Below are 15,470 nucleotides of genomic sequence, written 5' to 3' on the forward strand. Positions count from 1 at the left end.
TGTGCAAGATGGGTACCTCACTTTGTTTTCCTCAAATTTCAAGGAGTTTATTACACAAAAGTTAGGTTACCATAAATTTTGTGCAAGATGGGTACCGACCACACATGGCAAAATTGAACTTGAGAAGTGCTGGATTTTTTGAAGTGGAAGGTGTTTCCACATCCGCCTTAAAGTCAGGACCTTCTACCCAGCGACTATCACCTGTTTCCAGCAATGAAGACCTGGCTTGCGATGCAGCACTTTGATGACGACATGGAACTGTAGGAGGGTGTGACTACCTGGTTGAAGTCTCAGGCGGCAGAATTTTATAACACTGGAATTTCAAATCTGGTTCACCGCTATGATAAGTGCCTAAATTTGTGTGGTGACTATGTTGAAAAATAGTATTTTAGTGTCACTTTCAAATTATGTCTATAATACAATTTTTCTTTATTCTACTTTGTTTTTTGGTTTATATCAAAATCTAATCTACTTTCTGGATAGCCTTTGTATTAAATCTGCGTTAGCTAACTATATACAGATACTTAAAGTGGCAGCTTTCAGTCTCTTAGTCTAGTTGTCTGACGGTGATATAACTATTATTTATGTGTCTGATTGTCAGTCTTAAGTGTATCAAGCTAGGAAATAATAATTTGAGAAGTTAATGATTGTTTTTTATTATTAATCCTTATGATATCCTCCAATTTCGACCTTCTCCAAAATTAACAAGGCTGACAATCAATTTCTTTCTTCAGAGAATTTTTATTTCAATGGACTGTCCTCATCTTGGTTTTGTTTAGGTTTATTTATTTAAAATCTCTTTTCTTGAAAGACACTGCAGGACTGTTAAATGATCTTCATAGTGTTTTATTACACAGATCCTCTTTTATTAAGTAACATTTTGTCCGTCAGACAAAAGAAACACCAGTCTCATCTGTGTTGTAGATGTCATTTTGATGATATCCATTGGGCAAGTCTGTTAGTTTACCTCGTACACGGTGTCATCCATATCAACACTTTCATCACACACTTTTTGGAATCTACTCAAGCAGCTATTAAGATTTATCTTGCACACAGGACTTTCTATGGGCAGATTTATATCACAATATTGCTGGTTCAACCACTTTATAACAGCTTTTACAACATCCTGTAGTTCACCCTTCTTAGCCTGTATACAATGATGAGTTTGAACTTACCATCAAATATTTAAATGGAACCCCTAAAATTGATAGTTCAAAGAACTAGTTAAATTCAACAGTCAAAATTCATTGAGAATTCTTTATCAGAATGTCAATGGCCTCAGAAGCAAATTGGGTGAGATATTTCTTTAGGTACTTGTACCGCTGACATTGTTGTAGTTACAGAGACTAACTTGATTCCTGACATATGTGATTCTGAACTTGGCTTTCTTAAACACAGAATTTTCAGATGTGATAGACATCTCATTACCAGTGTCAAGAAGAGTGGTGGAGGTGTCCTCGTAACTGTGGAGAATGGTATTCCGGTTTATGTGGTTGGAGTTAATCACACATAGTGCTCCTACATACGTGATTCTTTTGGGTAACTTTAACGTTCCACAGGTTGATTGGAGAGAGGCTGATCTTTTGCGCTCTACACAGCAGTCTCAACTTGTTCAGCGACTGGCTGTTAGATTAAATCTTACACAATTTAACCACATTATTAATCAAAGAAATGTTCTACTGGACTTGGTATTCTCATACATAATTCCCAATGTGGTAACTGACTCTGTGCCCTTACTACATATCGATTTCCATCATCTAGGTTTATCCATCACAGCTCCATTGGGCTCCTCAGTATCACAAATGATGTACACTGGTCCAGATTTTCTTAGGTGTAACCTGGAGCAGACTCATGCTGATCTGCAGTCAATTGACCTTATGAGCGACATTACAGGTGGCGATGTTTATCCCATGTTTGAGGCTTTGTGCAATAAGATCCGATCATCTGTTCACCCTGACTAAGAAACTGGGGGCTTTGATGTTCCCATGAGTAGAAATAGCTCACGGTTGTGAAGAAAGTGCTTCACGGGAATTACAAAGAGTCTCGAACAAGACTCGCATATGCTGAGTTCTCCCGAGCAAGACACAATGCTGCTTGCTTCCAAGACAATGCTTTCGAGTGTATGTTTCACATGTCAAGGAGGTTGTTGGCACCAATCCCAAGCCCTGTGCCCTCCATCCTGAGGTTGAATCATTGTGTTATTTCAGACCCAAACAACATGTTTTCTCATCATTCTTCTCTTCGGTGTTTACCACTTCTACTGATCCATCGCCCTGCTGGAGGAATCTAATATTCACTGTATATCTTCTTGTCAAATCAGTTGCCTGGATCCTAACAAAGGCTGTGGACCAGACAACATTCTACAGAGCGTGAGGAAGCAAGGAAGATTTCTCATTTCTGAGCCATTAGCCATACTCCTTTAACATGTCATTATGTACTGGAACGTTTCCAGATGCACTCAAACTGGCTCAAGTGGTGCCAATTTACAAATCTGGTCCAAAGGAAGATGTGAAAAATTATAGACCGGTTGTTATTTTGTCTGCCTTGGCTAAGACCTTCGAGAGGCTTGTCCTGCTGAGAATCTCACCTCATATCAAGAACATAATTTTACCAAAGCAGCATGGTTTCTTTCCAGTGCCACTAACCTTGTTTCTTTACAGGATGTGATAGTCAGCTCTTTTGTTGAACCCTTACAAACCGATGTTATATATACCTGGATTTCTCGAGGAAACTAAATGCATATGGTATCCTGGGAAAGCTTCATGACTAGTTCCGGAGCTATCTATCACATCGCATACTCATCATCAGGTTCACAGAATTTTTCTCAGAGTTTTGTGCCTTATCTGGTGTATCGCAGGGATCAAACTTGGGTCCAGTATTATTCTGCCTCTTTATTAAAAACATTGTGTCTTCAATGAAGACCAACTTCCTCCTTTTTGCAGATGACATTAAGATTTTTAAATGGATTTCCAACATTGATGACTGATACACACAGGATATCTTAGTTGTACAGAAACTTGGTATGACTTCAATAATATGTCCTTGAACTTGGAAAAATGTACAAGCATTAATATTTACTTTTAATAGAATAAAGCAACTTTAAGTACTCAATCAATCAACTTCTATTCGTGACTTGGATGTGATTTTGCCAGGATCTAGGTATGGCTCATCATGTTGACCAAATTTGTAATAAGGCATACAGAGCTTTGTGCTTCTTAACTCGATCCTCATGCTACATGGGCAACCCTTGGACTCTGAAGACTTTGTTTTGTGCTTTTGTGAGACCATATCTTGAGTATCGTTCGGTGGCGTGGTCACCACATCAGGCCACTTTAATAAAGATTGAGCGTGTACAGTCAAAATTCCTCCATTTAGTTGGTCTTCGAATGGGTTTTGATTTTAGAGGTTCCTCTCGTTGAGCTGCAGGCCTTTCTGAACATGAGTACGCTGGAACTTAGATTATCTGTAAATGACGCCACTTTCTTATTCAAGATTCTCAACAACCACTTATTATGCTCCAGAGTTACTCAGTCATGTTGGTATTCGCTGCCCTAGTCACACAAGGTCTCAAAAACTTTTTGCTCGCCACCATAACCTTATAAACATTTCAATGCATTCAGTACAATGGAGAGGATCCAGAGATTGGGAAACGTATCTTCTGATGTTGACTTCTCACTTGATCTACCTGTCTTTAGAAGATCCGTATGTTCAAACTGTAGAATCCTATTCTGTAACCATTGGTAGGAAAGGACAGGCTTTCAAATAATTGGCACAGGTTGTTGCCCAAACAGAAATGAAACTTCTGTCTCACTTAATCTCACTATTTATTATTGTTTTTACTAATCAGCTTGCATAGTAATTTTTTATCATTGGCTCTTCTTTCTTTGCATGTCAGATTTTTGATATTGTTCATTGTTTTTCTTATTCTAGTCAATTATCTTAATCTTAATATCTTTGCACATTGCAACCTGTATTTATAGCATATCATATTTTATTAATTTGTTGTCTTTCATTGCATCTGGAATGCAAAACGTCATTAGATTATGTAATTTGTTATCTGTTCTTATTACTTATTCCTTTAATTATTTATTATGTTGTTTTTAATGCTATTTATGGTAAATTAGGCTTTAACTTAAATCACACATTGTTATTTGTATTTATCATATCAGTGTGCATGTTATAATGTTATATAATGTTACCAGATCTTGCCATTTTTCAGAATATTCTCTTGTAATGACTTATAAAAATGGTTATGACCGTTGAATAAATAAATTAATTAATAGACAATTATTAGATAGCCCAGTCTCTATCCCATACTTCACTTTATTCTTTGTGATTGTGGCTAATATTGAGGAAGTAATATCAAATTCCTTAGTGATGCCTTTTTTTTAGATTGTCTTCAACAACCTTTAACATTTTACACCATATGAGATATCCCCAAAGTTTTGCCCTCAATTGCACACTCAAACAGTTGGTAAAAATAAACTGTTAATAATTGCAAAAAACATTCAAATTGTTATTGGGACAAAAGAGAAATGTATGTTTTGTGCTTTAACACTATTGGCAATCAACTTAGTAATCAAATAACACAGTTTTATCAATCCATCTACTTTGGCCTTTAACTCTATAGTTGTGTCTTAGTATAAAAATATATTAGAAGTTCTTTAATTGGTAGAAGTGTCTGATAAGCAGCTAACATACAAGGGCTATTCAGAAAGTATGGACCGTTTGGAATGAAAAAACAAAGCCCAATAAAAACATTTTATTATACACATGTGAAAGAGGAACTAAAGTACTATTTTTCTAGCTTTGAAATGTGTCATAGAATTCTACCGCCTGTGATCTCAACCACTCAGTGACACGTACCTAGAGCTCCTCATCATTGTCAAAACCCTGTGTTGCTAGCCAGGTCTTCAGTTTTGGTAACAAGTGAATATCACTTGGAGTAACATCAGGACTGTAGGAGGGATGAGCAAAACTGTCCGAGTTGAACGTGTTCAACAGGTTTTGCGTATGGTTTGCCGTGTGAGGTCAGGCATTGTCATGCAAAAGCCAAATTTGGATGACAATTTTCCTTTGTGCTTGTTTTGGACAGCTCTCCTAAGGTTTTGCAACGTTTGGTAGTACCGCTCAGAGTTTATTGTTACACCACAGCAGTTTTCATGAATCTTTTCGTCAACTTTGGTCATCATCAGTCACAATGCTCAGACGTCGTCCACTCTTCTCTTGATCATGAATGTTTGTTCTACAATTTTTTAACCGAATGCACCACTTCCTGACAGAACTTTCAGTACAATTCACTCAGTCCCACAGAATCACTTGCAGGATTTTCGATTGCAGCACAAATTTCAAATTTGAATATCCGAGCAGCGCAGAGATATTCCCGTTGTCATGGCTGGACGCTAACTGTCGTGCTCACCGATATATATGTGACTGCCACGAGCCTGGTGGCGTCAAGTGGAAACGTTTCTTATTTTATGAATAGTCCTCGTAAAATTTGATCTTACTTCCTGTTTTGTAGCCACAAATTTCTAGGATGTTAAATGTTTTGTAGACGCTATGTGGAAATGTCTACTTTGAATTTTAGGATTAAATGAATTTTAATTAATTGATGAATTTTATTAAACTCTTTCTGCATTTAAACATAAAGCTGAACAACGAGCATATTTGATCAAATGATTGTTGAGATAAGATCAATCAGAATTTAAGAAACTTACATTACCTCTATATATGACACAAAATTGTAGAAGCTGAATTGGTTGTCTTCCAATTCTGTATAGTTTGTCATCTTCTTAAAAAAATATAAATTCTTTTTGTTATAACAACAACAGAATATGGAAAAAGAAAGAGTTATAATAAATAAAACTTCAGTAAGAAGTAAGTTTTTATGATCTACCACAATCTTGCAATCTTGCTATTTAGCGAGATGAAACAGTCAACAAGTCTACCCATTACACGTTGTAACTGCTCGAGCAGTTAGAACTATATTTATTTATTCCAGACTTAATACGCTTAAAAAATAAACTTCATCTAAAACAAAATTTATGTATTTCATAGGTTTGATGTTTGATCATAGTATGTTGCAATCTATACAAAGGAGCTGCAACCATGATAACATAATCACCATCTGCAGTTTTGTCAAGGTTCATTTGATTGGCCATACAATTAAAAACACAAACAAAATTTTAAAAGCACACATACACAAAACGTAGAAAATATGAAGCCCTTTATTAAGAAAATATATTCAAATTTTAACTTTAAATCAGAGGCATTTTTATAATATTTCTAACATGACACAAAGTTGAAACTAGAACAATACCCAAAACAAAAACGAGTTCTCAAATTATGTGTTGGGCAAAATTGAGATGATAGTGCTACCATTGAGAAACAGAAACAAATTTGCTGAAAGCACTCGCTGTATGCACAAAAATGGATGACTTGTTTTTAAGTGCTCATAATAAGTAAATACTCACGACCAAATCGACTGGTCCCTGAAGCTCAGATTTTTTATCTGTATCCAATGGAGTAGCGTTCAGTTGCATCAATCGGCCGTCAGGCATTTGTAGTATCAGCTGTACAGGTTGTGTTGTAGTGCTGCCCCTCCTACACACAGATACTGGTATAAAGCAAGACTGTAATCAAGTGGCCGTCAGGCATTTGAAGTATCAGCTGTACAGGTTGTGTTGTACTGCTGCCCCTCCTACACACAGATACTGGTATAAAGCAAGACTGTAATCAAGTGGCCATCAGGCATTTGAAGTATCAGCTGTACAGGTTGTGTTGTACTGCTGCCCCTCCTACACACAGATACTGGTATAAAGCAAGACTGTAATCAAGTGGCCGTCAGGCATTTGTAGTATCAGCTGTACAGGTTGTGTTGTACTGCTGCCCCTCCTACACACAGATACTGGTATAAAGCAAGACTGTAATCAAGTGGCCGTCAGGCATTTGTAGTATCAGCTGTACAGGTTGTGTTGTACTGCTGCCCCTCCTACACACAGATAATGGTATAAAGCAAGACTGTAATCGAGCGGCCGTCAGGCATTTGAAGTATTAGCTGTACAGGTTGTGTTGTACTGCTGCCCCTCCTGCACACAGATAATGGTATAAAGCAAGACTGTAATCCAACTAATGGTGTTATTTATTTTGTTTCTGACCTTTCTTTGTACTGATTGCCATATGTAATCCCCCTTCAATCACATGGTCAACATTCTGCTCCTCGTGTATACCACAGGCAGTTCCAGGTACAGTCCGTCCAGGGTTTGCTTAGTTTTAATATTAGTTGTTCAATAATTATTTGTAATGTACCATTTGAAAATAAAATACACATAACTAACAGTTCATTTCCATACATGAAGGTTAATACTTGACACTTTGACAAGAATAAATAGGAGCGAGTAACATGGATAAAATCATACAGAATGGTATACAGATAAATGATTAGAAAATAAAATGTACATTTTTTTAAACTAACAAGAACAAGGAATATTGATTGTTAATTTATTATTCTCTTTTTAAATCAACTCAGAGAAAAATATCACCAAAACTAATGCCCTTCATAGTAGCATAAATGTGTGAAAAAATAACCCTTGAATGGTGCAGTCCCTTGATTCACACAAAGGTATAAAATGCCTTCATGTTTTACCTGGATGATTCTCTTTAATTCTACTAAACAGATGAAAATGAAATTTATTTAATATATTACATTAATTTTATAAAGTTTACATTATTCACTCTGCAATCTAAATTATTTGCTCAACTGCATTTTATTACAATATATATTTAAAATGTTTAGATTCAATATAATCACAATACCAAACTTATGCAGTTTTTAAAAATATATTAATATGTTGAATTTTTATTGAATTAGAAACTCCTAAGGTAAATTATCTTTTGTACAACTTCATCTCATTAGTTTAACAAAAGGGGCAGGTGGTTTTTAAAACAATAATAATTTGTTAAATTATAAATAGGTTTGGCTCCATATATGAAATAAATATGGCCTTACAGCTAAGTCATGCGTGCATTCCAATGTTGTTACACACATACATGCAAGTTGTATCCAAATTATTCAAATCAACACATAATTAGCAACATACTTACTTTATAAAGAAATAACAAGGCATTTTACATTTACCTTGATATAACGTATAAGTATATATACTAAATGATCCCTTTTAACTCAACAGTGAAGAATGGTGAACATGTGAAACCATCGCAGTGCAGTAATTTGTGGACCAAGCCAGACATGTAAAACCACTCTTAACTTACGTTACTCTTCCATCAAGGTAGCCAGTTCCGACTGCCACCGATATACTGCATAGGAATACTGTCTATGCAAAAACATGGCAAAAAGTTCATGTCAAACCACAGCAGTGCTGTGAGTTGTCGACCAAGCCAGACATGTGAAACCACCGCAGTGCAGTGATTTGTTGACCGAGCCATACATGTGAAACCACTCTAACTTACTGTACTCTTCCATCAAGGTAGCCAGTTTTAATTTATTATGTTAACCCCTTTAAATTATTATGTTAATAAACAATAAGTAGCTTACACTGTGCTAGACTTTAGAGAAGGAGCAATAGGTCTGAGCTGAGAAGTATCAGCCTCTTGCCGCACCACCTTGACTGCTGGCCGCACCACCCCTACCCTCTCCTCCACAGCAGCCGCAGTCTCTTCACCCCCTGGAATAGCACCAGCAGCTTGTATCAACAGATGCTCAAATCAAATTTCTAACACTGTAGAAAAGAAATTTCACTAACTCCTTGTTTTAAGCATGACTTCATTGTATTTTCAAGTTACACAACTGTAACATCAGAAATCAAGACAATAGAAACTGTGGACTGCTGAGTGAGAATGTAGCCCTTGGAACTGAACAAAAGAGCGAGTTCCCACTCAATCTTAATTATCAAATTCAAACTAAGATTGTTTCAAGATATTCTATATCAAAATTTCAATTTTATATTTAAAAATCATAATTCATGTTATAAAAAATCATAATTCATGTTTAAACATTCAGAAAATGTATAGACTACAGGTAAATGTTTAGCATTGTGCTAACAATTTTAAGGCACAAAAAAGAGAGCCTTTTAAGAGAGGAAGAGTTTTCCTGAAGAGAGGTTTTAGTGGTATTAAACAAGATGTAGTAGTAAACAAAAAATCTTAATGTCTTAATAAGAACATCACTACCCATGGTAGTTAAGTTAATATAGGCTCAGTTTTACTTCTAGAATAATGTATTATTTAATTTGTTTTATTGAGTTATATCCAATATTCTTGTATTTCTGGGTAGCCTTTGTCACTTGTTTTATCAATACCTGCTCGATCCGATAAAGGTTTTTGCCCGAGCTCTGGCCTGCAGACCGAGTCATTCTCAATGATGTGAGGGAAGACATGAGGTGTATGAAGAGTATCATCTGTCACCACGGACACACGTGAGTTCTAGACAAACATAGCATACTTTAACTAGGTATAGTTCAAATGAATAATTCAATTCAAACATCTTTAAAAAGCCGAGAGTCAATTTGCATTATATAAGCACATAACCTAATTTTTTCTTGAAAACAACAGAGGAATAAAATTTTTCCTTCACAGAAAATGATTTACAGCTTAGCTAGTTTTTGTAGAGGTCAAAATGAAAGTAAAGTAAAATAAAGATGTCTTATTTTACCAGCCAAATGAGAGGCTATTGAAAGGGTAAAAATAAAAATAAAAGATTTATCTAATTATATTTTTCTTAGCTTGACACACTAGATAAAGAGACTGAAAATTGCCACCTACACTGCATTTGCCATTTTATAAACTTCATAATAGAATAGAATAGAATAATGTTTATTGTCATTTTACAAAGTGCATTGACAAAGTCATAAATACACCTAAGTGGCATAGTCAAAAGAGATATTACTCTAATATATAAAAATATTGTACATATATTTTAGGTTTGATGTTAAATAAAACATAATTCCAGTATACAGATAAAAGCTTTAAACCACTAGATTAACAAATTGGAATATGCAATTGGACAATCTAGAAATATATATCATTAATACTAAAAAAACTCTGAAAGTTCATAAAATGGGTTCTGTATTAACCAGTTATATAGCTTAGTTTTAAAAATATTTACAGAATACTTATTAAGCAGACCTATTAATTTGTTGTAAATCTTTTGGGAAATTAAAATATGACTTTGTTGGGTTTTGCTTAGCCTACAATGTTGCATTACAATATTATTTTTATTTCTGGTATTATGGCTATGTAGATCTCTGCTAAAAGTTTGAGATTGAATATATTTCATAATGTATAATACTGAGTCAAATATATATAGGTTAATAACAGTTTGCAATTCTAGTTTTATGAAAAGTGGTTTGCAATGGTCCAGTGGTTGTGCTTGTGCTATTACCCTAACTACCTTTTTTTTGTAAGATAAGAATTTCATTGATTTTAGTGCTATTACCCCATATTACTAAACCGTACCTTATTATAGATTGAAAAAATGCATAGTAAGCACATTTTACATAGCTTTCAGGCACATATTTCATTATTCGTCTTAGTAAAAAAATTACACAGGATAATCTCTTGGAAATATATTCAATATGAGGATTCCATGTTAAATTTTTATCAATAAAAATACCTAGAAATTTTACACAAGAAGAGAAATCATATATTATATCATATTGAGGAGTTCGTCTTAAGGTGAATAAAATATTTTGGGTTTTTAATTCATTTAATAAAAAGCCATTTGACCTGAACCACAATGAAGCTTCTTCAACTGTTTCATTCACAAGGTCTTTTAATGCTGCAAAGTCTGTATGACTATTTAAGAAGGTTGTGTCATCTGCATATAACAGAGATTTGGCCTTAACAGCAGTAGGAAGATCATTTATGTGTAGTAGGAATAAAAGGGGGCCCAAGACTGAACCCTGGGGCACTCCACTCTCAACCACTAACTCATTGGACCAGCTTCCATTAATAAGAACTTTTTGTCTCCGATTTTTTAAGTATTCTTGAAAAAACTTAGCAGAAATACCAGTAATGCCATAATAGTTAAGTTTCAATATTAGTTCATTATGTTCAACACAGTCAAATGCCTTGCTCAAATCACAGAGAGTGACTTGAGCAAAGGATCCATCCTCAAAAACATCAAGGACTTCTCTAATTAATGTATCAACAACATCAATGGTACATTTATTTCTCCTAAAGCCAAACTGTGATGAATTAAGATAGTTATTATTTTCTAGATAGGCAACAAGTTGATCATGTACTAAGATTTCTATAATTTTTTACAGTACCGGTACAATTGATATAGGGCGATAGCTTTCAGGTAGATCTCTAGGCCCTTTCTTAAAAATTGGACACAATCTTGATAGTTTCAATTCCTCAGGGAAAACCCCTTCATTCAAACATTTATTAATGCATACAGTTAAAGGCTTCAAAAATGTATGACAAATTTTCTTAAAAAAATTATTAGACAAATTAAAAATATCTTTGCTTTCTGAGTTTTTAAGTCTTTTGACAGCTTTAGTGACATCTTCAGTTGAGACTTCTGTAAAAGTAAAATCTTTTCTTTCAATATGGTGATTTATAATAAAGCTCATACTATCAATATTAGGCCTTTCAATACTATCCTTTATTTGCTTAACTGAACTAATAAAAAAGTTGTTGAACTGATCTGGGGTGATATTTACGTCTGGTTGAGACGGAGAGTTGTTTGTATTTTCTTTTATTAAGTTCCAAGCAGTCTTACATTCGTTTTTACTATTTTCTATTTTCGCTGCATTATGTGCCAATTTTGCATCCTCTATGGACTTTTTATAAATTCCTTTGAGATCAGCGTAGTTTGTGTGAAGCCTATCACAGGCAGAATTTTTTACTAATTTGTGCAGGTACAAAAGCCTCTCTTTCATTTGCCAGTTCCTTTGTATACCATTCATTATTATTTTTTTTCATCTTGGTCTCAGAGAAATTTTGTTTCTTTAATTTGGAGAAAAATTCCATTTTATTAATTATGACTGAAAAAAAGACTTGAAAAAAGGTTTGTGCGCAGAATACTTTTTTATTATAAAGTAAGATACTCTTATCGTGTGACAATAGGCTATTGATCAGTTCATCAGTAGATGACTATGGGAAACTGATTATGAAAGGCATTATTTGTTGGTTGTTTTCATTTAAATTTCGGAAAGTTTTTGAGGGTGTATAATTTTGTATGTTTAAAATAAGGCCATTATGGTCTGAGAAAGGAAAATTAAAGATGTTACATGAGATAAATTTGTCTGGACAATTTAAAAAAATATTATCAAGACAATGATTTCCCCGTGTATGTTTGTCATTGACACAGAAATAATTATGTTGCCTTAAAATATTTAAAAATTCGCTTGACGTTTTCCTGCACGTTGTTATGTCAAAGTTGGCATTCATGTCACCCCCAATTACGACTGAATATCCACGGTAAGAGGAAATGAAAGTTAATATATCATCTAGGGCTTCCAAGAAGTTCTTAGGGTCACCTGCAGGGGAGTGATAAATTGAAACTGCTATAACTTTAAGACTATCCACAACCGCCACAGATGCTTCAAGCAAATAAATGAAATTTCATTACTTTTATCATTACTGTCATTGATAAAACTGTCCAGGACTTGTATTTTGTTATTCAAACCTTGCACATTTAAATATAAGAATTTTATATGGCACTCAGATTGTTTTAAGGTGGGAGAAATATTCTTAACTTTTACACCTGCTTTTTTAACTGATTTGTCTTGGACAAAAAATTAGAACTAATACTACAAGCACCATTAATATTTGTCTCTGGTGATAGTGTTGACTCTAAAGTTGAGGATAATGTTTCCAGTTCAGCCAAGATGGTAATTCTAGAAGAAAGCTCAGAGGCAGTTTCAATGGTGTTCTTCGTTCGCTTTATTTTCTGAAGCTTCCTTTCTTGTCTGTGTACTGGTTGAAATCAAAATTTTTGGGGACAGATAGTTTAGTTCCTTTAAATTGCAATAATTTTCCAATTTGTTGTGCAGTTCCAACAGCTCTTTATCTTTCTTAAATAATTTTTTTTCAAGCAATTTTATTTGGTCTCTGAGACTGGCTATCTCCTTCTCAAAATTCATGCACATCTCAGTAGCTTCTTCCTCCACCAGACGTAGGGATGATTCCATTTTTTCCTTTTCATATCGTAGCTGGCTGTTTATTTCGTTTACTTCAATTGAACTTTGTTCAGCTGGGTTGTTTGTAAAGATCTCTTCTGTGTCTTCATCAGTATAGCCTGCATTCTGTACTGGATTGAGCAGAACATGCGTTTCAGCTTCCTCTAATGCGATTTTTAAAGTAGGTGTAATTTTCTTTTTTGGTAATTTTTCTGATAGATATTTATTATACGAGAAAACGTCTGCTTCCTTGCACAATGCAGTTTCATTTAATAACTGTGAACCAACAGCAACCTATGAATGTGAACCATGTCTGTTGCTCATCTGGGCAGTTTATCATGTTGACTCTTTGACTTATATTAAAAACAAAATACATACATTTGTTATACATCAATAATCTGTCAAATCTTTCTCAGCGAACTACCTGTGGTTTGTTTGCAAAGGAACAAAGAGGAAGAATTTCTCATTTGCGGTGTTATTCTTTTATCATTAGTAACTTAGAAATTCATAGAACTAAAAAATTAAATTTTTATGTCTTACAGGGTAGGAAAATTCAATAGAATTTGAATTGGAATAAGTTTTAACTGTATCTTTTTAGAAAAACAAAGCATTAATTTAAATTACATCAAACATTAATATAACCCTAGATCTGTTTCAAACATACGTACAGTATGCATGATGCAGTATGGTACCTAGAAACACAAGCACATGTAATTGAACCAGGTTTAGGAGCAATTTTACATCATTCATACATGTGTTTGTACCAGATCTAGGGTAATATTAATGCAAAATGATATTTAAATTGATCTCAACTTTTGCCAGACACACACACACACACACACACACCTTTAAGCCATTGGTCCACAGGTTAAGTGTTAGAGAGGGCTTCTCAGCCCTAACTTCGCCTGGTAAAATAAGACATCTTTACTTTTACATTTTCACACACACACACACACACACGCGCACAACACACAAATCACCATCACACATTTATAGGGAACAATCAAGGCTACAGAATTAACCCTTGAGGAACCCCTTATTATATAATTAGAGCTAATGCAAAATGTTTATATACTTATCTAGTATACAGTATATACTTTAACTCAAACAAAACAGTAATACAAAATAACACTAAACTCACTTGTAGAGCAAGGGTGCCAGTCTTCCCTGACTCCACAGCTTTTCGAAAAGTTTCTTCAAATGGGTTAACATTTTGGAGATCTTGAAAAAGTCCCACTTCTTCGCAGTTACGGATGAAGCGAGTGGGAGTGGGGGTCTGGTCAGCTAAATAACAAAATGTGGTATTGTTTTGGTATAGATATTTTATTTCTTGCATTACAAAGAAATAATTATATAATGTCAAGATAACATATAGATCAAGATATCAGTTCAATGTTACTCAGATTATCATGGTATCCACTTCTAGATTGTGCTCACTGCACAACATACACTACAATTTCACACTTTTTCCAGGAAAGGTGCAATGAGATTCAGTATTTTTTCTGTGTTGCAGCCTAGATGTTATACTCGCTGAGTGTGAAACAATACATTTTTGTCATTATTTCACCAACATAAAAAATATAGCAAACATTTTAACAAATTTTAGGAAAACAAAATACCAGATTCGGTAATAAAATTGCTGAGTAAGAGAAACCAAAGTAGTTGTTTTTCAACAAATGTTATAGAACGAATGTCAGAGCTTAAAGGGATTAAAAGTGCACAATACTTACAAATATATTTATTTCTACACTGATATTATTAAACAGATTTGTACAGTTGTTTGCTATGGATTAAACAGTTTTCTATAGCCATTAATTTATGTTTGATAGCTTCGACAGGAAGTATCCTGTTCAAATTATAAAACCGTAATGGAAACTATTAAAGTAGCATTACAGAATTTTATGACTTCCCTAAAGACCTATTATAAATTTGCTAAATAAAGTGGGTATTAAACAATGGTCAACAGAAGCTTACTAAAACAATCAGACACCAGTATTATTTTTTTATGGTTCACAAAAAGTTATATTAAAGTGAAACCAGTTGATGATTTTAGTGAAAGTAGAGGTGTTCCAAAACTTCCTGGACGCGGTAATGTAGCAACAAGTTTGCAACAGCCATGGAGTGGTTCTGTCTAATAGTTGCATTTTTAACTATACACTGTTTTCATTTTGTGGCATCTAGTCGCTTATATATGATTTGTTTAGTTACAACGTGGCTAAAAGATGTACCAATTAATTAATATGTGGTTGAAATTCTAACGAATTTTACTTTTGATACATCTCAGTATCATGTTCTGTATTTCAATCTTAACACGTTCAATGTGGG

At 34.2% G+C, this 15,470-nt stretch overlaps 1 protein-coding gene across 1 annotated transcript in view; it reads right to left on the reverse strand.

Moving 5' to 3' along the window:
* Positions 1–15,470, reverse strand: part of LOC124368781 (cyclic AMP-dependent transcription factor ATF-2) — a 43,106-nt gene that overhangs the window by 18,256 nt on the left and 9,380 nt on the right. The window contains exons 3-6 of the mRNA XM_046826140.1: positions 14,287–14,429; positions 9,318–9,441; positions 8,555–8,684; positions 6,474–6,603 (exon numbers count right to left, since the gene is read on the reverse strand). Coding sequence (XP_046682096.1) covers positions 6,474–6,603; positions 8,555–8,684; positions 9,318–9,441; positions 14,287–14,429 — 527 coding nt within the window. The remainder of the gene's footprint in view (positions 1–6,473; positions 6,604–8,554; positions 8,685–9,317; positions 9,442–14,286; positions 14,430–15,470) is intronic.

Source organism: Homalodisca vitripennis, chromosome X (assembly GCF_021130785.1).
Source record: "Homalodisca vitripennis isolate AUS2020 chromosome X, UT_GWSS_2.1, whole genome shotgun sequence".
In the NCBI taxonomy this organism is placed as follows: domain Eukaryota; kingdom Metazoa; phylum Arthropoda; class Insecta; order Hemiptera; family Cicadellidae; genus Homalodisca; species Homalodisca vitripennis.